Here is a 25194-nt window from a genome sequence, read left to right as displayed (position 1 = left end):
GTGTTTCCAGTATTTACTGCTTTGATTTCAGGATTCCCAGCATCTGGAGACTCCTGATTTTTCCAAATGTTTGGAGTTCTCCATCAAGCAAGGGTCAAGATTTAAAATCACCGAGTGGTAGGAGTTGTGGAATGTAGTGCCATGGTGATGGTGGAAACATACAATAGAGGCTTTTAGATAGGGATATGAAAATGCAGGGGATGAAGTGATTGGTTTAATTTAGCATTGTGTTGCACTGTTTTATATTCTGCAAGAGATCCCTGCATAGTGCAGTTTTAAGTGGCCAGTCCCTGATCTTCTAACAACATCCCAATCTTGTGACTGCTTCCCTTAGTCTGTAACTTTTCCATGCTATGCTACCACTGAAGACTTCTCAATGCTACATCACTATTGTATTGAGCAACACACAACGTGCTGGAGGATTACAGGTCAGGCAGCATCAATGAAACTGAAAGTCGCTGAGTGATCCGGCCTTTTGCCACAGACAGACCAACTTGGGGTGCCTGTCCAAGCATAGCAATTAACACAATGCTATTACAGCTCAGGGCATTGGAGTTCGGCATTCAATTCCTCCATCCTCTGTAAACATGTTTATGTTCCTACCCATGTGCACGTGGATGTCCTCACACAGTCCAAAGAGGTACCAGTTAGTATGTTAATTGGTCATTGTAAATTGTCTCTTGATTAGGCTAGGCTAGGGTTAAACTGGTAGGCTGTTGGTCAGCGAGACTCAAAAAGCTAGAAAGGTTGCTCCACACTATCTCTAAATAAATGGGAAAGGTGGCTACCATTTCAATTCAACTTCCCCATTCTGATATCTGTCACAATGAAGCTGCACTCAGGCTGGAAGAGCAACCTCATAATCTGTTTGGATAGCCTCAAACCCAATGACATGAACAATGTTTTTTCTAAGTTCTGATAATTCCTCCCCCCCCCATTTCTTCACTCTTTCTCTTCTCACGTGTCCATTACCTCCCTCTGCTGCCCCTTCTCCTTTTCTTTCTTCCATAGTCCAATGTCCTCTCCCATTAAACTCTTTCTTTAACCTTTACCTTTCCAGCTTCTAATTTCATCTCAAGCACCTCCCCCCTCCCCCCGCCAACACACACACCTGGTCTCACATCACCTGCCAGTTTGTATTTCTTCCTCTTCCCACCTTCTTATTCTGGTCTTTCTTTCCAGTCCTGATGAATGGTCTGTGTTTGAAATGTTGACTGTTTATTCCCCTCCATAGATACAGCCTGACTTCCTGGTTCCTCGAGTATTGCTCAACATTTCCAGCATCTGCAGAATCTCGTGTTTATGAGTTAATGGAGTATTGAAGCCAACAATTAGAAAAGACATACACAGCAATAAAACAGCAAATCCTTAGCCTCATTTACCTGGTTTTTATTTAAAATCCTGCAAAAAATGACAAAAGGCTAAAAATGCAATGTTCTGTACAGACTTATGCAATACAATCATTTGTAATATCAAGTTAAAAAGTGTTTACACTCTACATGGGGCCATTCACTGCCTAAAATTGACACTGAATAGACATGGGCCAAGCATTGACCTTTTAAAGTTACTGTGTGGGGGTGGGAAGAGAAGCAAAAAGAATCCACAGCCTTTGCCCAAGCAATGTCTGTGTCAGTATTTAGATTATAATCACTTTGCTTACGGGTTGGAAGATGTTCACAGAAGTGTTAACTCTTCTACCACTGTCAGGAAACGTGTACTGTCTCTCTCTGAGCTCCATTTTACTCTGGCGTTTGGATTAGTTAGATAAAAATTAAGAGCTGCTTTTATATGTATACAGGATGATGCCAAACTGACATCAACAGTCAAGCTCAGGCACTCCGATTCTGAGCTATTGACATGGCAAGTGTCTAAAGTAAGGGCTGCTGTGTGCAGGGGCAAGTCTGCAATCTCCAAAGCTGTGTTGTATTGTGTTGGGGAAGCAAAATACAGTCACAGCTTCCACTGTCATCAGACGTGTGGTATGAAGGGCACATGCAAGTAGTCTGCTTTCATTAGTGCTGGAGGGGAAGAGGGTTCAAAACTGGGGTTAAGGCAGGTAACAAGTAACAAGTACTGCTGGCAAGCAAATCTCCTTTTTGTCTCATTCCACATCTTAGTTCCTTTAAAAATGCACTTAGAATGTGCTGGCTGAAAGGTGAACTGTGGCAGATTTAGAATCTCAGACTGATTCACTGGGAAGGGAGGGAGGGAGATGGAAGTGAGATAACCAAGCCTTCTGACCTTCAGGATATTTTATAGGTAGAAAACCAAATTCCAACTTCACAAGAAGTGGGGAATCAAAAGGCGGCCAAAGCAAACGGCAGTGTGTTGTTCCATGCTCACAGTATTATCCCTCTGGGATCTTGAGCTTCACAATCGGAAGAGCACTGGGCCAACCCTCCTGTTCTGGAGTGGCTCCACTAGCTATGACAGGACAGTCTGAAGCGAAAGAACTGGTGTCAGTGAAAGTGACCTTCCAGTTGGACAGTTGGTATAAATACCCAACTGGTTTGTGGTCCTTCAGTGAAAACCTGGCCGGGGTGACCCTAATCCAACAGCACTCTAGGCTGCCCTCCAGTGGCCCAGACTCTCCCTGCAGTGTCAAGTTGCACAGCACCCACATGTGACATAAACAGCAATAGAAAACAAGCCCCCAGTGATCCACAATTCTACCCAGGATGTCTCAGGACCAAGCATAACGATGCCCCTTGTCAAAGTGATCCAGAACAAATTCATCACCCAAGTGTTAAGCATCTACCCAACATAATTAACAGAATCATTTGGCATGGACTAGATGGGCTGAAAGGCCTGTGCACTGCCAGCTTCACTTAAGCCTTCATTGACCACACCAGGATCTGGATCTGGAAATGTGCTGATTTCCCCAATTTACAACACTCAACATTTCATTTTTAATTAAAAAGGCTTTTCCCCATATCAATTTGCGGATCAACATTTTGAAATCTCTAAGCTACAAAACTGTTCATAAACCATTTCTTTAGAATTGCAGGTTTCTTTAAAAATGGCACAACTTGCACCTCAAGTACCATTGGGAATCCTCAGTTACTGCAACGTCTTGAGGTATTGACGAAAGAGGCTTGTTTCTGATCTTGTTAACACATACGCTTATGCCGCAGACAAGCAACAGGTCCTCCGATGAATAATTACTTCTCAACCCTGCAAGCTCAAACTGGAAACCTAGAGATTAGCAACATGTGTGGTTCTCTCCTCCTCATTCCAGAGTCTTCAACACTGATAGAGCTAATGTATTTTCTTCCATCACAGACACTTGTCGTAGCAATTTAAAAATTCCCAAGTGACTCTGGTACCCACAACTTGCCCAGCTATGTGGGGCCACATTAACCTTCAATTTCAGGACTTTATCTGCAGCACCAGGCACAGCCCCAACTTTGGAAACCCCTTTGCATTTCTGTCTGAAACACTCCAAGGATCAGCCTCTGAATGCCCATCATAACGGCAATATTACCTTTCAATGCCCGTCTCCTTTTCTAGTAACCACTCTGAAAAGCACCAGTAGATATTTATCTAGATAAAAGGAGTTAAATAAATGCCAAGTGTGGTACTTGGTGTCCTGTACCACTAAACAAGGAAAGTGTAATCTTCCCGTGGGGAATATTCAGCTAATATCAAACGCATTCTCCTAAGACTATCAATCAATAAGAAACCATACAGTGCATTGAGGTTGTTTGCTGTGACAAGGGAGCTTTAACAAAGTGGTTAAGTACTGTATAACTGCAACACATTGAGGTGGGAGTGTAAAATTACAACTGGACAACTCCATTACAAATATGCACAAAGTAATTTATTATTAAAAAATTTTGCCAAAACACAAGTTTGAAAGAAATGACATGCATGCAAGGTCAGTTTTAGAAGTATTCCAAATTGACACTTACACATCAACAATAAGTTAAGTGAAGTTGCTGCCACCATATCGAGTTGGTTTCCACTGTAGCTCCAGTCCACTCTCGCTCTAGGCACCATCCATATTTTGACAAGTCTAATCCAGCTGGGATGAATCATTTCCCAAAGTGTCAGTGGACAAAAAGTCAACAAAATCAAAATAAAAACTAGTGGAAGAAAGTCCACAGGAAACTCAAAAAAAAAATGTACATAGGCCATGATCCAAATTGTATTTTGTAAATGCAAGCAAAGGAACTGTTAAAGGTGCATGTCCTTTCTGACAGCACTGATGTACTGGCTCAACCAGCTTCTAAAATTTAAAAAAAAAAGCCATTGCATGGACAAGTAATCACAAAACATACAAATCCTCCTTAGTACATCTGCTCTATTCGAGACCTTTCACAGGTGGGGAAACAGAACGAGCCTTTACATTTGCACCAGGATCTCTCTCTCCTCTCTCTCTCTCTCTCTCCACAAACACCCAAAGTTCAGGACCACGTACACCAAAATGAATCTCATTCTTTCCACTAAAATGGAGTTTACTAAAGTGTTGTTGTTGTTTTTTTTTTTTTTTTTGAGGTGGGGGGGGTTGAGAGGGGATAAGATAACAGCCCAAACTGCAAATCCAGTCTGATAACCTTGTGCTTGGGACAGCTGAGTGTTACCCAAGGTAAAGATGGAGTGGAGGAAGACAGACAGAGTGCTTTGATGTGGGAACAAGCACATACAAATAACCCTGGAATAGCTACACAGTAAGGAGATACCAGTGTCTACAAAAATGTCATTAGTGCAGCAGTACTTGAACATACATCCATGAACAGGAAGCGGTGAATCATCTCTACCAGCCCTGCATTAATGTCTGCCTTAAAAGGTTATTGCCACCTAAATGGAAACACAACGAAATGCAATTCTTTTTTGCATTCTCACAAAAATCAAAGGGGTTTGGTATCATTCAGTACCTGGTCAGGTTACTGCACAACGCTTGACATAGGTATCAGCACTAGGTAAAATTGGAGAGGGGAATCATTTCAATGGCCCTCCACAAAATCCCAAGATCACAATGAGCCTACATTATTAAACGACCCAAAAACTGGAGCCGTGTTGGAACATGTTCCAAACTGGTACCGCCCAGAATTGTCAGCATATCTGATGCCATCACCCATCCATCTCCAGAAGCAGTTTCTATCACCAAACAGTCTCAATTTTCCAGGGTAGATTAAAGATTCACATTAGCTGTCACCTGGATATCTGAACCGCTTCCGTTGAGAAACACTGCTCATAACTGGTAAACAGTCACATGAAGGCATGCCAAAGTTCCAGCCCTATTTAGTAACAAGACGCTGGCTTCTTTCATAAGGAACAGATACACATTAGGAAAAGCCAGACATTACTGCAAGACCCTTAATTGCTCCATCTGATGTTCAGCACCATTATCCAGGGACACCAGCAGTTTGGCGCATCCTAACGAGCAGTGTGGGAAGGGTTAGTATTTGTTCATAACCTCACGTAAATGACTGCCCCAGACTGAACGTGGAACTGTCCTTGGCTGTATCTTGTTCCTTACTGCTTTCTTTCATTTGAATTGTGAAGAGCAGAAGGTTGGAAGGGCTATGGTCAGTACCTTTAATTCTAACTACTAACTGGGGACACTGTTACTCCCTGGAAACAGTATAAGCACATTCCAGTTGGGAGTGGAAGGGAAGTGGAAATATAGCAAAGGAAAATAACACCCACTAGCGCAACACACACAAACAGATACAGGCAAAATACTTAAAACTGTAATATTCAGTACAATCAGTGGAGTTTAGACCAAGAAACTTTTCCAGACTGAAGACAGAGCCCCACATGCTGTTTCTAGGGAGCTTCTGTAAGTACAACACCTCGCCCAACTAACTGCAAGCGCAGGGTTACAGGAGACCCACACCAGGTACTGACAGTTAGCTTTCCATGAGTCACTGGAGGGAAGAAATTAAGAAGGATTACAATACCACAACTTGATATATATCCAGTACATTAATCATACGATAACATACACACTATTATATATACTGTAGTTTGCTTAATGAGGATCAGAATTGAGCGGCATCAAAATGAATTCTGTACCAAAAGAGACCTTTATATAAAAAAAACTGTGTGCATTTAAAAACACAAGATTTTTTCCCAATTACAATGAGGTAGTCTTGAGAGATGCCAAGTTCACCAATGTCAAAAAATGAAAAATATGGCACAACTGAATTCACAGGCCAGTTCATCACACGAGCCACTGCACCTTAAGGGCAGGTTAAAAGGGATTACATCTCCCGGCGAAAAACTGGACTCCTAACCCACTCAAGACTGCAAGGAAACACTGGTGATAGCGAAGAGAGTGCAAACACATGAAACTGGTTTAAATGCAGAACCTTTGGTTTCTGGATTAATTTGAAGCCATCTTCTATTTATAAAAATAACTGCGTCATTTCTTAGCCCCGTGCACCCCACATACGCCCCAGCTCTCTCTGAACTTTCAAATACTACCCTCCGACAGCCTTGTGCTACAGGCCTTACACAGATGTCACAGGCTGTGACTGTGCAAGCAGGAATTGGTGGCAAGGGAACTGAAAGGACCAATCAGTGCTGGAATGGCCCAGTAGCTCCCACATCCATAGTTCCTTGTCCACTCAATTTTCAATACGCTGCTCATTTCCAATGATGAAAAATCATAGGCAAATGAAGCAGCAATCCTCCTCAGCAGCCATATGCCCCGTTTTAGGGAGCTACACCTCTGGTATCATGGTCACTGCCTCTAATCTTATCCTGGGCTTGGTGGCACAGCAGATTCAGGTAGCTGTTTCTCCCTTTGCTAACAGGAAGGACCTCATGGTTTCAACTCAAGCGTTCATGCTCCAATCCTAATGGAAAGGGTTGGTTGCTGTCCCTGGCACCCTTCACAGAGGAAGGTAGGAGTTGCAGGATTGTCTCTGCTAGCCTGTGTCAGGTAGCAGGTGTGAGCCAGTGCTTGAAATGTTGTTATTTGACCCCTCCCCCCACTACAACATAAAGAGTACTGCCCAAGGGGAAAAGAGGGCTAGAGGGGAAATAATGGGCAAGTATCATTACTGCTCAGAGCAGCAGCCAGCAAAACCCAACATCTACTCGTCACACAGTCCACAGCTTACGGAATTCAAAAATACAAACTTTGAAACAGGGCCGGTTCCTGTGAAGCCATTTATATCCCCATAAGACTGACCACAAGGGCTATTGGGAGCCAGCGAGCTGGAGGGGGAGAGAGCAGGGAGGGGAAGCTCCTGCATACCCCAAAGGTTCTGTGACATCACCTGAGGGCGAACTCTGCACAGGGGATTCAGAGTTAATTGATGCCTATGATTTAACTTGGACAACGTCTGAGCCATTATTTTTTTAAAGTGGTCTTGGGATGGTGGGGGTGGAGGGAGGCAGTGCAACAAGTCCTTCGATAGCAACACCACAATCCCAACAGACCCAGTACAATGAGTGATTTACTTGCCTGCCTTATTCACCTCTACCTTTTCATATCACAGCCCATTTATAGTGATCAACTTGCAACAGTGTACCTTTAAATATGTATCTATCTCCTCCACCCCCTCCCCCGACCACTGCATCATGCTTTATTCACATAGATATTTCCAGAGCAACTTCCCATCTCCCCCTGCCAAACCCCAGGGACTGCGCCCCCACAACCCCTCCATTCTCATTCCAGCATTCCAAGTCTCGTCTTGTGCATGGGGTGGGGGGGCGGGGGACTCTTTCCACACTTCTCCTCGGGACAAAAGGACCATTTCTTCCCGGCCCACCCCCACCCAACCACACAAATACACATAAAATCCCTAACCAGACACACAGAATGAAGGACACTCCCATGTGCATTTTAAAGTTTACAACCCGAAAATGGTGGGGCCCACTCTCACTGGGAGAGGAGCCTACTTTTTCTCCCCATCTGTCGTAACAAAAAGGCAAGTGTATCGTAACCCTATTGACATCCCCTTCCTTGCCCAGACAGGGCTGAGGTTTCCAGTCAAGAGTCAGCAATGGAAGACAGGCTCACCCCATCTCACAAATGCCCCTCAGCCATCACTTACAACTGGCTGGCCCAGGTTCTCCCGCAAGCACACCGACTGGATCTCCTTGCTCTTTAGGCAAAAGTCACAGGCCCACACAGCTGAAGTCTCCGTGGTGAGCAGACCATACGCTGTCTCTGTCATGCCGGTGCACTCTCGGTGGAACCACTTCTGGCAGGAGGCCTCACACAGGATGGCGTCCTGGTCGTCATTCACTTCATTCATGCAGAAGCCGCAGGGGTACACCGGATCAGATGATGGCCGGTGAGTGGATGGATTCTTGCTGGTTGTCACTAGGAAGTTACTGCCATCCGGTGCACCGCTGTTCTGGCCACCGGTGTTTTGGTTGAAGCCCGCCTGGTTGCCATTGATTGCTGCCGGTGAGCCGGAGTGCTCGCTCCCCTGGTTGAAAGCATTGGCGGGACGGTTGAAAGGCTTGCCACCATCCTCAGGCAGGGGGAAGTTCCGGTCTGGACTAGGGAAGGAGCTGGGGTTCGGCAGGAGGCTGTGCTGACTGGTCCCTTTGGAGAAGCTTTGGTTGGGCCGGGGTGCTGGATTCGGGTTGAAGGGGTTGGGCATCTGGATGAACTTCTGTCCCATGGGGGGTGCGGCGGCTGGATTCATCCCCGGGCCGGCACCCGGGGTCATGTCACCCCTGGGTGGCTGGCCCATGCTCGGGGGCATCATGGAGCTGAAGTTGGCACTTGGACCGATGCCAGGAGGTCCTGGGTGAAGAGGCTGGCCAGGAGGGGGGCTGAAAGTCTGGTTGATACCCTGGTTGAAGGGTGGGCTCCCAAAGTTCATGCCACCGGGCTGAGCAAAGTTCGGATTCTGGGGCATACCAAAACCTCCGCCTAGCTGATTTGGAGCAAAGTGATGGGGCGGCTGGCGCCTCATGGGCTGAGGTCCGGGGTTGAAAGCCGGGTGAAGATGCGGCGGGATGGAAGACTGCGGCCGAAACCCTCCAAAGGCCCCTGGATTGCTGAAGAATGGGCTGGACGGGGCTGCCCCTTTTGGGGGAGTGAAGTCATCATCAAAAGGGTTTGAGGCCACTAGGTGGTCGACCATCGGGGTGGGCGGAGGAGCAAACTCGGAAAGATGCGAGAACTGAGCCGCCTGCAGGAAAGAAGGGCAGTGGGTTAGACAGCAGGCAAAGTGCAAATGGGTGAGAAGGCCCTGTCACTGAAACAGATTGTTGACATGTTAAACAGAAACAACACCGGGTCAAAGAGGAGAGATTCAAGACAGTTGAGACAATGGGACAACCTTTGTTATTAAAATGAAATGCAGCAAGTTGGAGTGGAGTCATCTAGGTGACCATGCTCATAACCTTGGAGTTAGGGAGAATGAAGGGTACAGACAGGGTGAATGTAGTCTTCCTCCAAGATAAAGGGAACTAAAAAAGAGAGCACATGTTTATAGGCTCAGGAATTTTCAAAGGGGCATTGGGTAAATAATAGAACAAGGAAAATCTGAAGGATTTTCAGGAGAGAAAATTAGGAGAACCGGCACACATCATCTCCCTTGATAGTCTGTTTATAACACTCATCTCTTGGAAATCTATTTGAAACAGTGATCACAGATTTAAATATAGGTCATGGTCACTGCACAGATCATCAAAATTCCTTCAAGCTGCAACCTGATCTGTTGGATTTTTTAGTCATGACTCCTTAAAAAAAAAATGCAAACTAAGTAAACTCGCCCTGCTGCAAGTACAAACAATTTTATTAATACTTTATAATATTAATGGGCAATTCTTCAAATACAGGTGTTCCCCGCTTTTTGAACGTTCGCTTTACGAAACCTCGCTGTTTATGAAAGACCTACATTAGTTACCTGCTGTTAGCGAAAACAGGTGTTTTCACTGTTACGAAAAAAGGCAGTGCGCACCCTGAGCAGCCAAGCTCCTCCCCCGGAACTGCATTCTAGCTGGCATTACTTAAACATGTGCCTGCGAGCAGCTGTTAGGAAGATGAGTTCTAAGGTATCGGAAAAGCCTAAAAGAGCTCTTAAGGCTAGATATAATTAAGCATTTCGATCGTGGTGAACGTAGTGAGTTTGGCTTGTGGAAACTGACGAAGATGATGTTGAAGAGGTTTTGGCATCCCACGACCAAGAACTGATAGATGAAGAGCAGATGCAATTGGAAGAGGAAAGGATAACAATCGAAACCGAATGCAGTAGCGAATGGACCGAAGGTGAAGTCGCCCAGAAACTGAACGTGAAGCAACTGCGTGAGATTTTCGCTGCAATGACTGCAGAAAAGTACGACTTTAATTTTGAAAGGGTACATCGGTTTAGGGCATATTTGCAGGATGGTTTGAGTGCTTACAAAGAACTGTATGATAGAAAAACGTGCAAGGCAAAGCAGTCAAGCATACTGTCGTTTTTCAAGCCTTCCACATCAGCCACAACAGAGATGAACCTCGACCTTCGACATCGAGGCAGGCAGACATAGAAGATGACCTGCTTGCCCTGATGGAAACAGACGACGATGAGATGACACCCCAGTGTCCCACCACCCCAACCCCACAGGCCGCGGACCGATACATTGCCGCGGAGAATGCAGCGGTAGCCGGAATACACCCAGCACATCTTTAAGAAAAAAGCTGAAATAAACAAGCTAATTAATTAGGTGCTGCCCGGCACGCAAATGTCGGCCCAGATCAGAGGCGATTGATTAATTAGCTTATTTATTTCAGCTTTTTTCTTAAAGACGTGCTGGATGCGTCCCGGCTACCGCTGCACCGCTGCATTCGTCACAGGTCGGTATCGGTTCGCGGCCTGGAGGTTGGGGACCACTGCACCACCCCAACCTCCGACAACTCAGCCTAATACACCATCATCAGTGTGCTGGGTGCTGACTTCTCAATTCCGGTAACTGATTCTACACTGTACATACATAATTTCTACTTTATATTGGCTGTGTATTTTTACATGTTATTTGGTGTGATTTGGCAGCTTCATAGCTTAAAGGTTACTGGAGAGAGTGTTTCTGCTGAGAGCGCTTGCGTGAGATTTTCGCTACGGAGAACAGTGTGGCAATGATTGTAGAAAAGTATTTCTACTTTATATAGGCTGTGTATTTATCATATCATTCCTGCTTTTACTATATGTTACTGTTATTTTAGGTTCTATGCGTTACTTGGCATGATTTGGTAGGTTATTTTTGGGTCTGCGAACGCTCATACATTTTTCCCATATAAATAAATGGTAATTGCTTCTTCACTTTACGACATTCTGGCTTACGAACGGTTTCACAGGAACGCTCTACTTTCGGATGGCGGGGGAAACCTGTATACAGCACCTGAGAAGAGGGAACACAACTGGATAGTCTAGTGGGAATCAGGTTTAGTATCACTGCCTAATACGACAAGAAATTTGTCTCGTGGCTGTACAATGCAAAGACGCAAATTATAAAGTTAATAAATAGTGCAAAGGAATAACAAGGCACGTAGGTTAATGGACTGTTCAGAAATCTGATGGTAGAGAATCTGCTTCTAAATCATTGAGTGCGGGTCCTCAGGCTCCTGTACCTCCTCCCTGATGGTAAAAAGAGGAGGACATATCAATGATGATGAGGGTCTTTCATGATGGACACCAGTTTCTTGAGGTGACACCTCTTGAAGATGTCCTACATGGTAAAGAGGGTTGTGCCTATGGAGAAGCTGGCCTCTGCAGCCTCTTGCAATGTTGTGCATTGAAGCCTCCATACCAGGCCGTGATGCAGGCAGTCAGAATACTCTCCACCGTATATTTGTAGAAATCATAAACATTGGATATCCTATACAATGGAGAACTGTAAAACCACGATCTGTTCTGTCTTCATCCAGCGTTCCCTGATCAAGGATGACTGAAGAGGCTATTCAGTCATCAAGTCCATGGCCTGCATTGTAGACCAAGCGGTGATGCAACCAGTCATAATGCTCTCCACAGCACATTTGCAGAAATTTGCTGGAGTCTTTGGTGACACACCAAATCTCAAGCTCCAAATGCAGTAGAGCTGCTGACATGCCTTCTTCGTGAGAGCATTAATATGCTGGACCTAGGATAAGTCCTCCAAAATACCTACACCTAATAACTTGAAGCTGCTTACCCTTTCCATTGTTGTTGCCTCAGGACTGGTGTGTTCTCCTGACTTCCCCATCCTTAAGTCTAGAATCAATTCCTTGATCTTCCTGAAGTTGAATGAGGTTGCTGTTGCGCCACCACTCAACAACTCATCAATTTTACTCCTGAGTATCTCCTCATCACCAGAGATCTTACTAACAGTAAAAACAATGGTGAATTTACAGATGGAGTTTGAGCTGTGCTTAGCGACAGGGTTGTGAGAGTAGAGTAATGGGCTAAACTTTAACCCTGTTGAATATCAGTGAGCTGTTATCACTAATCTGCACTGACTGTGGTCTTCCCATAAGAATGCTGAGGATCCAGTTGTAGATGGCAAAACTTTGAAGATTGGTGATTAGTACTGAATAGATGATGGTGTTGAATGCTGAGCTGTAATCAATAAACAGTCTGATGTATGCATTGCTGTTGCCCAGATATTCCAAAAGCCAAGTGAGATCACATCTGCTGTAGACCTATTGCAATGATAAGCAAATTACATTGAGTCCAGGTTCACGCAGGAGTTAATTATAGCCATGATCAACCTCTTGAAAGACTTCACAGTAGATGTGAGTGAAATATATATATATTATCAATTTAGAGAAGTGGATCAGGAGATGAGAATATGAGACATTTAAAAGATATTTAGATAAGCATATGGATAGGAAAGGTTAAGAGGCATATGAGCCAAATGCAGGTAAATGGGACTGGCTTAGGTAGGCTCCTTGGTTGGCATGGACCATTTAGGACAAAGGGTCTGTTTCCATATTGTATTCATCTAGGACAGATAGAAGGAAGGGAGCTGGAACTGACACATCATGAGGTGTGGTGCAGACAAAGATAAAAGTGACATGGTACCTGTGCACTGGATTTCCGCTTCTTCTTTTCTGGACTCTTCAGTTGTGTCCCACCACCATTGGCACCTACACAAGACAAACAGATCAACATCTTCAACACAATTCCATCTCACTGTGTAGCATTTACCTAAAGCTTGCTATATCACGATTTAAACCCGATTAAAGTGATTGCACAACTGGAGGCTCCTGCTATGCATTAAGAGCAGTGATTCAGCCCAAAATGTTCAAAGGCATCTGTTCATAATGATCCAAATAAAATCTCCTTTGGGATCTATTTGTCTGTGCATCAGTAAGTGCCATGGCATTGCCCATCACAAACACCTTTTCAGCACAGCTGCTGTTTATGCTGTCCAAGTCAAATGCTAACTGAATCCCATGGGAACCCAAGTTCCAAGTCCGATTGGTATTGGTTTTATTGTCACATGCACCAAGACAGTGAAAATCTTTTGTTTGCATGCCATTCAGAAGGAGCATACTACAACTATATCAAGATAGTAAAATGAAAACAGAATGTAGAATATGGTGTTACAATTACAGAGAAAATGCAAGAGCCACAACAAGGTGGATTGGGAGATCAAGAGTTGATCTTTTAAATATTATGGGCATGCCTTGTTGGTACAATGATTTTCATTCAGGTAAGTCTACACTTTAACCTTCCCAGAACTACTTAGAGATCCAGGGGTGCCCAAAACAGGGCTTTATGGCCGTGTCTCTGTGTTTTAATCACTTGGATAGAAAGCAGCTGGACCAGAACACTGAACTCTCACAGCTTCTAGTTTAGCAGGATAAGGATGAAATTGATTACAGGGCTCAAAACTTTAAATGACTATAATCTACAGATCTCTATACACTTTAAAGATCAAGTTCATTGTCATCTGACTGTACATATACAACCAAATGAAATGTTTTTCTGAACCACAGTGCACCCACAAAACATATCACACGGAAAATGAAATAAAATATTACCACAGATAAGTTAATAAAATACAAAAGTGCATGCAGGGTGTAGCACAAGTAAACAGCAACAGTTCATTGTTCTAGTGATGAGATCTCAGTGGTGGCAGAGTAATCATTAGTCTCAAAGCCTGGGGAAAGATGCTGTTACCTAGTATGGCAGTCCTAATCCTGATGCTCCTGTACCTCCTTCCTGACAGTAATGGATTAACAAGTTTGTGGGATGGATAGTAGGGACCACCAACAATACTGCAGGCCCTCAGTATACAACACTCCCAGTAAATGTCCTAGCACTGAGGACACCTTCAAAAGGCAATGCCGCAAACAGGCAGCATGCTTCATTAAGGACCTCCACCACCCAGGACATGCCTTCTTCTCTTTGCTACCATCAGGGAGGAAGTATAGGAGCCTGAAAACACACACTCGGTGTTTTAGGACAGCTTCTTCCTCACCACCATCAGATTTCTGAATAAATAATGAACCCATGGACACTACCTCACCTCTTTTGTGTATAATGTACATTTATATTTTTAATGTAATTGGCAGATTTTTTTTATTATGTATTGCAATGTACTGTTCCTGCAAAACAACATCAGGGATATTAAACCTGATTCTGAAATGTCACAAATGGGCGGGGTGGGGATGTGGTTAAGGGAGAACCCGATGATCTTCTTGCAGATTTTACTGTCCTTTGTAGGGTCTTGTAGTCCACTGCTTTGCAGCTGCAATACCACACAATGATGCAGCCAGACAGGACACAATGGTGCTCCTGTAGAAGGTTGTTAGAATAGGGGTGGAGACCTTGCACACTCCAATCTCCTCAGAAAGTGTAGACACTGCCAAGCCTTCTTGACTAGTGAGATGGTGTTGTGGGCATAGTTTAGATCATCCATTATGTGCACACCAAGAAACTCTGTGCTCTTCACTTTCACTATGGCCACAGTCATTGATGTGCAATGGACAGTGGTCAACTTGTGCCTTCCTGAAGTCCACAATCATCTCTTTTGTCTTGTCCACATTAAGACTCCATTCAAAGTGGAAAGGGTACAAAAAAGATTCACAAGAACGTTACTAGGAATGGAGGTTTGGAATTACAAGCAGAGACTGGACACACTAGGATGTGTCATGGAGCAAAGGAGGCTAAGGGGTGACCTTAATGGTTTCTGAAATTGAGGTCATGGTAAGGTGAGGAGCCAATTTATTCCCCCCAGGGAAAGAGTGCACAAATCTATAGAGCAAGGATTTAAGGTGAAAGGGGAGAGATTTACCAAGGGGCCTGAGGGGCACCATTCTCCTCACACAGTGGGCATCAAAAATCTAAATAAATTTATTACCAAAGTATATGTCACTGAGATTTGTTTTCTTGCAGTCATCTACAGGAAAATAATGAAATACAATTTATGAAAACGATACATAAACAAAGATTGACAAACAACCAAAATGCGAAAGACAATTTGTGCAAATAAAAAATAAATAAATGCTGAGACATGAGTTGCAGAGTCCGTACGTTATGGAATCCGCTCAGAGTTGAGGGCAGTGCAGGTTCAGGAGTGTGACAGCCATAGAATAATAACTATTCCTGAACCTGGTAGTGTGAGATCGAAGGCCCCTGTACCTCCTGGGTATATGGAACAAGTGGAAGTAGTTGGGAAGGGTGCAGCTACAATATTTAAACGCATACACGAATAGAAAAGGTTTGGGGTGGGTAGAGGGTGGAATAGGGACAAAAACAGAAAAAAAGGAATAGGACTAGCTCAGTTAGGCAGGTTGGTCATGTTATACAACTCTGTAGCTGGTTAATCTTCCACTGAAATGCACTACCTTGTAGTTGTAACTGCGAAATGTTGGTGTCAACCTGTCTATTCCAGTAGATATGTTGCAGAACTAAATCCCCTAAATGAGAGTCAGCCACAAAGTCTGCAGTTGTAATTCACCCCCACTCAAGTTCAAACGATACAAGACTGATAAAGCAGTATCCCGGCAGTGAGCCAGTGGAACTTCACATCAAACCACCCCAACCACCCTTGCCAGCCACTCTTTAACTTGCATGTTTTTCTCTGTTGTCACTTGTCAGAACATGTAGGTACAGAGTACATTCAGAAGACCATTGTCTCACAATGCTAGATATGATGCAGAAACAGCTTTGACTTCCTCGCTAAAGTTATGCAGTTTAATCCCAGCTTCTACCGTTGGGTCGCAGTACACATCCCTGCATAGTTTGTGACCACCTTGTCCATCTACCTTTAACAATCTGTAAACCTACAGTACATTCAAAAGTCCCTGTTCCATACCACTCAGTACTCCCTCCCCTTATTATAGATTTCTCTGCCCTACGGCCCCCAACTGTCAATACTCAAGAAAGAAAACAACTAAATCACTTAGATATACCAAAACCAACATCACAGAAAACAATTAATAACCAAGTTGGTCTGATTCTCATTTTGTCAGTCACTGTACCTGCACACCATGCCTTTGTTTCATACACTGGCAACTTCAGACCCTATCCTACCGCAATGTTTCATAGTCACACTCCATTTTAACAAATTTGCTTTTCCAGTTTTCCTTCTGAAGTGGGCAGCCTGACAACTTCCCAGATTATAGTCCATGTTACTGCACTGTATCTCTAAATAAATAATAAGTCTGCCAGCTTCTTGCCCCCTTCACAATTTGTGGTTTCATATGCCCATGTCAACTTCATGAACTTACCAACACACTGACTTTTGTGCCATCAGTAATATTGGCTGCAATAGATTCAAGATTGTTTGATGTAATTTCCAGTACACAAGTGTAAAGGAGTCAAAATAGCTAACTCCAGATCTGATGCAATCCAAAAAAAAAACACAATAAATATAAATACCTAAAATAGCTTATGTACATTAATTGTATGTCAATAAAGTAACACTAGGCATAGGAGTGCGACACACAAGGTGACTGACAGGAAATGACTGGGGGCGTGGAGGGGTGGCTTACATGTTCCACACCAAGACCACCAGACTGAAAAACAGATTCTGACTCTGTTGATCAGCCCTACTGCTTGGGGAAAGTAACTGTTTGAGTCTGGTGGTCCTGGTATGGATATAGGCAAGCCTCTTCCCTGATGGAAGTGGGACAGTCCATGAGCGGGGTAGGTATATACATGTGCTTGATGGCAGGTAGGCTGGTGCCAGTTATGAATACCTGTTGCTAAAGCCTTCCAGTCTGCCACAGTGCATTAACTTCACTCACACCACAACGAATTTTTAGAGACACAGCTCTCCTTTCGTATTTCCCGTTAGTTTGCCACTCTCCTATTTCTCCCCACCCCGCCGGCAGGAAATCCAAAGAAATTATATCTACTGGAGACGAAAGATTGCAAATGCTGGAACGTGGAGCAATAAGAAGCTGCTGAAGGAAATCAGCATCAGTAATTACATCCACTGGTTCTGCTTGATCCATACTGCCCCAGAGAAACTTAATTTCTTTAAATTTCCCTTCCATAAAACCTCAACTAATCATTATCTCCTCAGTACTGGATTTCACCGTTTTGCCCAATGATTAATGTTAGCCTCGCTGATCAATGGTTTCCTGAGTCCCTTCTCCCTCCTTCCTTGTACATTTGTACATTTGCAGTTTTCCAGTTCACTGGGGTCTCTAGAACTCAGGGAGAATACAGCCACTGTGTTTGCAGAAGATCCATCTGGTCCAGGGCACATCAGCCTTTTGCCCCAGCAGACAAGACAGGCTTGACAGCACCCCTTCAACTGCGCAGTACTCTCTCGTGACGATCAATGGAGCTCAGGAACAGGAGCATTACACACGAGTTATGCAGTGCCCCCTTGCTGGTACTTGGGTACTGCAACCGGAGAATATGCCATAGAAGTACAGACTGAAGACAGCATGCAAGCTTAACTGTGCCTGTCACAATATTAAGGACAACACAAATTTGTTACCAGTCTTACTCAACAATTTTACTGTATGTACAAAAATAATTCAAGTGAACTCAGCCCGTGCATTGTAGCAAATACATGGATCTCTATTGCTGTCAACTGCAAATGCTTAAAAACATGAAATACTAATAAAGTGACTGACAGTTCAAACCAACCGAGCATGCGATTGTAAATGAACCGATGACAAGGTTTAAGCTGATAAATGGTACTGGCATAACAAAGGTTAGGGATGCTGAATAGGGAGTGAGTACCTCAGTTTCTGCCATTTAATTGCATGATGCTGACTTCATTCTGCTCCCAGGCTACAGATGTTGACATAACTTATATAATAGACCACAGTGCAATAAATACAAAAGAGCAAAAATTTATAGCACCAGGTCAGATCAAACAAATGCTAAACTTTCAATGCTGCCATGCCGTGCAGGAAATATAGTCACTAACTTTTATTGTTCAAATTTTAGTGAAAGGAAAAAAGTGATTTTCAGATGTCAGTGAGATGGTGGCTGATCTGAGAATAATGCTGTCGACCAGTGTTTCATACAGAAAACTGGCCAGCATCTTTACTTTGTTAGGAGGTTAAGAATATTTGGCTCGGCAACAAACCTTTACAGATGTATTCTGACCGGCTGCATCGTGGTCTAGCACAATTCAAAGGCACAGAATTGCAAGAGGCTCGAGAGTAGTGGTGAGGCCAATAGGTCAAGGTACACCTCCTCAGCAGAAGTGACGGCAACACCCAAAGGACACCTGCACCGCCCCTGCCCCTCCAGACCATACCATCATCTCGCAGCTCCAACCAGTCAGGAGGTACAGAACCCCAAAATCCCACATCACCAGGATTAAGAAAAGCTACTTCCGCTCAAGCATCGAGTTCTTGAATCATTCAGCACAACCCTAATCACTGCTCAGTATAGCAACACTATGACCATTTGCACTGTTTTATGTCCAAATTGTGGTCTTCTATGTACATGTTCCTTTTGATTTTCTTGTGAATACTGCTTATCTGATGCAACATCTCTGTGATACTGCTGCTACAAGCAAGTTTGTCAATGCACTGGTGTATGCCTGTACTGGTGCATGCAACAGTAAACCTGACTTGGATGATACAATCACTCAAGCTCAAGTTAAAGTTATAGAACAGTTCTGAATTTCTACCACTAGTGACTGGTCTGGTTTTAATTTTCAGGCATTGTTGAAGCCTTAAATGTCACAACCAATCAGTTCCTATCTACCCAATCAACACTTCTTAAAGGCTCAATATCAGATGAAGTCACTCCAACCCAAAACTCAGATTATACGTCATAGCTTGCAGCATTACACCTTACAATTTAACATTTTGGAAACAAGGTGGCATATTTATAGATTCCTCCAGCATTTTGTGTGAGATGCTTGGTATACAGTATTTGTAAATTAACAGCATTTTCAGCTTTTAAGATGGAATGGTCAGCACTGAACAATCACAGATTTGAGGCCTACACTGTCAGCTTTCCTTCACACTTTTTATATATGTGGTTTGGCTGTGGCAATTTAGGATCCAACAGCTTTCTGGTAACCTCATCACCTGGTGATTTCTATATTACTAACTATCTTCCTTCCCCTCCTCCCACCTTTTCATTCTGTCATCTTCCCCGTTCCTTTCCAATCCTGAAGGAGGTTCTCAGCCCGAAACGTCCACTGTGTATTCAATTCCACAGACTTGCCGAGTTCTTCCAGTATCTTATGCGTTACTTTGTTAACGTTTACAAATTCTCTATCTTATATTTAATTAAATTAACACCTTCACATAGCGAAACAACACCAAGCTACTTTCAGCCCGAGAAATGCAGCAATGTGAAGCTGACTATGAGACCCAGAGTTGGAGGCTCGGGGAAGATCTGAGAGAAGTTTGTGGAATGATGAGAGGATAGATAGGATTGACAGTCAAGAGCTTTTCTCCCAGGGTGGAAACATCAAACCTCATCATGGCCTTCCACTTTGTCTACATACATTGCAACACTATTATGCACTCTTCTTGCTTTTCCCTTGTACTACCTCAATGCACTGAAATCTGCCACCAGGTTTCTGAACTGTCTGTGAACAGTACCTCATTATTCTGCAGATGCTGGAAATCCAGAGCAAAACACATACAAATGCTGGAGGAACTCAGCAGGTCAGACAGGATCCATGACATTGACTAGTCAACATCCCAGGCCAAGGCTCTCACCTTGCTCTATTTAATTTTTATATAAAGTGGATTCCAGTTAATTGTGCAATGGGTTAATTAGGGCAGCTGTTCATTTGGAACAACATTTCAAAAACAAAAACTAAACCAGAAAATAGCTGGGATTCCTTTTATTTGGGATACTGTGTCACGTAATTGGGATAGGAAGCTGCTGCTGAACAGTTTCTAACCAGCGCCAGCCATATGTACTTGTGTGGCCGTTAGACACTATACCGTGCTGAGAGTAAACCATTTTTAGATAGCATCAGTTGTGTTTTTGTCTTCAAAAAGCAGAGATTTCTGTTACTGATAGTTGGTGAGAAATCAGCAAGACAATTCAGAACTGTCTTGCTCACTGCGGTTTCAAGCGTTCAAGCTTTGAGAGGTCAGAGACGGACAAGAGGGAAAATGAAATGATTTCACTACCTCAACAAGTTAGGAACTATGAAGAATTATGGTATTGATAGTCATCTTGAATGTTACAATGAAAATGAGGATTTGGAAGATGCAGTCATTGAAAGCATTACATGAAGGTGTCCACCAGGTGCCTATGCTGATTTTGTCTATTTTCAGTCAATCAGGAGAACATGGAGTGAACAATGAATGAATTGTGGTTGTGGAGTTGCTGGGACAGCATGTTTCAAAGGACTGGAAAGGCCTACTCTGTGCTGCAGCTCTAATCCCTCCATTGGGAACCACGTTTTATAGTATAGGTAGTGTTCTAATTTGTCCTGTCTTCTGTTTAAATACACAAGTTATTACTTAAACAGTAGATTGTTATACCTTTTGAACTATTTCCATGAAACTTCGGCTAATTGGGGCAGCTGCTTAACTGAACCAAAATGTACTGGTCCTAATGTGCCCCAATTAACCAGAACCACATTTCTTAGAATTGTAACTGATATTTTTATGTATTGTACTGCACTGTGTAAAATAAATTTCACAACATATGCCAGAGATATTAAACCTGATTCTGATAAAATGCATATATGAATGATATGCAAAACAAAGTTTTTACACATGACCTCAGCACGTGACAATAATAAACCAATTTTAATTTTACCATTTATTTTGCCTCCTAAAACTAGAGGACTTGGGTTTAAGGCAAGATTGAGAGGTTTAAAAGAGATTTTTGAAACAAGTGGTGGTGAAGAAAGCTTTTGGTTTGCTGGCCTTTATTAATCACAGCATTGAGTATAGGAGTTGGGATGTAATGTTGAATTTGTATAAGGCACTGGTAAGGCCAAATCTGGAGTATTGAGTACAGTTCTGGTCACTGAATTATAGGAAAGATGTCAATAAAATTGACAGAGTACAGAGGAGGTGTACTAAAATGTTGCCTGGGTTTCATCTCCTAAGTTACAGAGAAAGGTTGAACAAGTTAGGTCTTTATTCTTTGGAGCGTAGAAGGTTGAGGGGGGACTTGATAGAGGTGTTTAAAATTATGAGGGGTATTGATAGAGTTGACGTGGTTCGACTTTTTCCATTGAGAGTGGGGAAGATTCAAACAAGAGGACATGGGTTGAGAATTAAGAGGACAAAAGCTTAGGGGTAACATGAGGGGGAACTTCTTTACTCAGAGAGTGGTGACTGTGTGGAACGAGCTTCCAGCAGAAGTGGTTGAGGCAGGTTTGATGTTGTCATTTAAAGTTAAATTGGATAGCTATATGGACAGGAAAGGAATGAGGGTTATGGGCTGAGCGCAGGTCGGTGGGACTAGGTGAGAGTAAGAGTTTGGCACGGACAAGGCGGGCCGAGATGGCCTGTTTCCGTGCTGTAATTGTTATATGGTTGTAAGTTACACAGAGAGTGGTAGGTGTCTGAAACACACTGCGAGGAGTGGTAGTGGAAGGTGGATACAATAGCAACGATTAAAAGGCACATGAACAGACAGGGAATGGAGGGAGATGAACCACTTGCAGGCAGATGGGATTAATTTAAATTGGCATCACGGTCACAGACACTGGATTGCACCGCTCTACTGCCAGACAAAATTCTACTTCTAAAGAAATATCTACCCCATTAATGTATTTACTAATTCTTACGTCAAAGTTACCATTGAATCTCACATCATAACCAGTTATATAAACTCTCATCAGTGAGCTCGAGCCATTTTGTCAATTTCTGCAAACTAATGTCAGATCCCCAATCAGCTAAGATCAAGGCATCACACAGATCCATTTCACTCCAGAGCTACTTAATTCACAGGTTTATTGGTGACATTCAGGTTGCTGAGGCAAGGTATTAGAGGTATATACGATGGAGATTAATATGGGTTTTGATAGATCATGGCTGTGGAGCTGGTACAGAAGAGGAGCAGAGGCCTGTAGCAGATCATAGTCATACTTTATTGATCCCGGGGGAAATTGGTTTTCATTACAGTTGCACCATAAATAGTAATAAAACCATAAATATTTAAATAGTAATATGTAAATTATGCCAGGAAATAAGTCCAGGACCAGCCTATTGGCTCAGGGTGTCTGACCCTCCAAGGGAGGAGTTGTAAAGTTTGATAGCCACAGGCAGGAATGACTTCCTATGACGCTCTGTGTTGCATCTCGGTGGAATGAGTCTCATGAATGAATCAACCAGAGTCACATCGAACAGCATAGGCAGGTTTGTTTCTTCTAGTTTGTGTCCTTGACATGGTAGTGCAGTAGTTAGTGTACTGCTTTAGAGTGCCACTGTAAGGAGTGTGTACGTTCTCCCCGTGACTGCATGGGTTTCCACTCACATTTCAAAGTAGCACAGGCTAAGGTTAGTAAACCTTGGGCACACTATGTTAGTGCCAGCAGCATGGCAACACTTGCAGGCTGTCTCAAGCACATACTCCGCCTGTGCTGGCCATTGACTCAAACGGCAGGTTTCAATGTACATAACAAACAAAGCTAATCTAATCTTTAACACTAAAATCCTCAACCAACTGTCCTTTTACAATAAAGATGTACAGCTCTGAATTCATGAACCATCTCCCAGCCAAGGTGGCACCAGTGAAGATTGCCACAACCTCCAGCCTCCGGCTGAATTGAAGTAACAAAAAAGTTTAAAAACTCATGGTCTCTGAGGACACCGAAGAGAGCTGGACTCTACAGACATGCAGTAGAGAGCATCCTGACTAGCTGCTTCACTGCAGCTGACAGGAACGCTCTACAGCAGTTGGTCAGAGCTGACCAACGCATCATCAGAACCTGCCAAGAGAAAGCATATACACAGGATCTGGAAAAGGGCCATTATCATGAAGGGTCTCACCCACGTGCTCATGGACTGTCTGTCCCATTCCCATCAGGGAGGAAGCTTCATAGCACCCACACCAGTAACACCAGGCTCTAAAACAGTTACTTTCCCCAAGCAGTAAGGCTGATCAACACCTCCACGCACTAACCCACCTGTCCACACTCCTATATCATTTTTTTTGTCAGACACCTTATGTACAGACACTCCTGAGCCTAGCGTTACTTTATGGGCAATCAATGTATGATGTATCTTGTGCATTTATATTAGTGATTTTTTAAAATTGTGTTTTGGTGCAATTATTTTTATTCCCTTACCCTTGTGTACTGGAAATGACAAAATAAATATTGATCTTTAACAATCTTGCTTTAGTGACCTCTTCAACATTAGAGCAGGGGCCTCCAGGTGCGAATGTGCTAGTAACTCGGTCTGTGCAGAAACTACCAAACTAACTGCCAGCATTCAACACACCAAATTCACTGTTCTATCGGGTACTGACTGGGGCGCTGGGGGGAGGGTATATCATTCACGCTAATCTCCAGCCTGTGGTCTGACTTGGGTAAAAGATTTGCAGGCATATTGAGTGGGTAGGTAGAATCAAAACTGTCCCCAAGACCAGCCGGCAAATGTAACTTCAACTCCCAGGTATCCAACGACCTTCAGAAGCAGCTCTTACAGGTGTTATTGAGAAGCTCGATCCATCTTGTGCCACTGATCACTCCAAACCCCTTGCCTGACCCTCTCCTTCCCACCACAGACCCTGCCATCTCAATCCCTCCCACTGACCTCGTCCAACCTTTTAGCCTCCCCACCATAACTCAACCCATTGACCCTCATCCCAGCCTTTGACCTCCCCCTCCCTCCCTAACCCTCCTATCTGCCCTGCTCACCTCAATCCAAGTCCCCTCCCCTCAACCATCCCTCACTGTCCCCTTCTCACCTACCAGCAGACACTCCACTCACTCCAACCCAGCCCTCCTCACAGTCACCTGTGCAACTCTCCCTCCTCACTACCTCATCAACCTCTATCTCCTCATCCCAAACTGTCCATCACCCTGCCCACACCTCCCTCTTTCCTCATCCGCTATCCCTCCCCTCCATCCCACTGCAACCCTCAAGTTTCCCACGCCGGCCTCACCATTCCCTCACTCTGCTCCCCACCTCCTCACCTGTCTTCCGTTTGTGCACCGGCCCCGCCGGCTCCTTCTCCTGCTCCCCCGCCATGTCGGGTAGCCTCCAGCCGCCCAGCGGGTAGGCCCGGGCCCGCGGCCGAGCTCGGGTCCAGGCCAAGGCGGCGGCGGCTCCTGCTGCTGCGCCGCCTCCTCGTTTGCGGGCCAACTTCACGCCGCGGCGGCCCGGCCGGCCTCAGGCCGCCTCTGCCTGCGGGACGGGTGTGGGGTCCGGGGCCGCCGGCGGCTCCCCCCTCGGCCGCCGACCCATCCCGGCCGCCGGTGGTGGCGGCGGCTGCGGCTGCGCGCTCGAGGGCCTCTCGCGCTCCCTCCCGCCCGACCAATGGGAGGGGCCGCTGCCCAACGGTCGCCCCCTTCTCCCGCTCGCGCCGATTCACACGTCAGCAGCGGCCGACAAGCGCGGCCCCCCGCCCGCCTGCCGGGCTCGTTCCCATTCACAGAAACGCCGGACCCCGGGCAGAAGGCTCCCCCTCCCTCTCCGCCAATCACTCGAAGCCGACGGCCGCCAGTCACGTCACTAACTCCCGCCCCCTCCACTACGCCAAGCATTCCGGTAGTAGGGGTATATCTCTTTCCTTTCTCCTGTCTTTCTCCTTCTTTCCCCACAGACTGACTCGTCGCCCCACAACATACCAGTTTCAAACTCGATTCTGCCCATCAGCTCGGTCACTGGGCCACTGTTCCTCTCCAAGCTCGCTTTGACTCTCTTTATCTTTCCTCCCATCCACCGAAATCCTC

The 25194-nt window shown here is 44.6% G+C and overlaps 1 protein-coding gene across 1 annotated transcript; it reads right to left on the bottom strand.

Annotated features, from left to right (window-relative positions):
- Positions 1-1373: 1373 nt before the first annotated feature.
- On the bottom strand, positions 1374-24955 carry LOC140211750 (pygopus homolog 2-like). The gene is made up of 3 exons (XM_072281889.1): positions 24436-24955; positions 12957-13021; positions 1374-9107 (listed from the first exon to the last, which is right to left on the bottom strand). Exons 1-3 carry the CDS (start codon positions 24488-24490, stop codon positions 7998-8000), a joined length of 1230 nt encoding a protein of 409 aa, XP_072137990.1. The 5' UTR covers positions 24491-24955; the 3' UTR covers positions 1374-7997.
- Between the last annotated feature and the right edge of the window lie 239 nt (positions 24956-25194).

The sequence above is a fragment of the Mobula birostris genome, chromosome 2, assembly GCF_030028105.1.
Source record: "Mobula birostris isolate sMobBir1 chromosome 2, sMobBir1.hap1, whole genome shotgun sequence".
NCBI classification, from domain to species: Eukaryota; Metazoa; Chordata; class Chondrichthyes; order Myliobatiformes; family Myliobatidae; genus Mobula; species Mobula birostris.
Note: the sequence above shows the minus strand (reverse complement) of the source record. Positions and strands in the feature narration are given on the sequence as shown.

Coding starts and splice junctions, on each gene's coding strand:
- LOC140211750 (XM_072281889.1), bottom strand. CDS start 24,490: ATGGCGGGGGAGCAGGAGAAGGAGCCGGCGGGGCCGGTGCACAAACGG. Junction 13,022..24,435: donor GGTGCACAAACGGAAGACAG/GTGAGGAGGTGG, acceptor TGTCTTGTGTAG/GTGCCAATGGTGGTGGGACA. Junction 9,108..12,956: donor AGCGGAAATCCAGTGCACAG/GTACCATGTCAC, acceptor TCTTTCCTGCAG/GCGGCTCAGTTCTCGCATCT.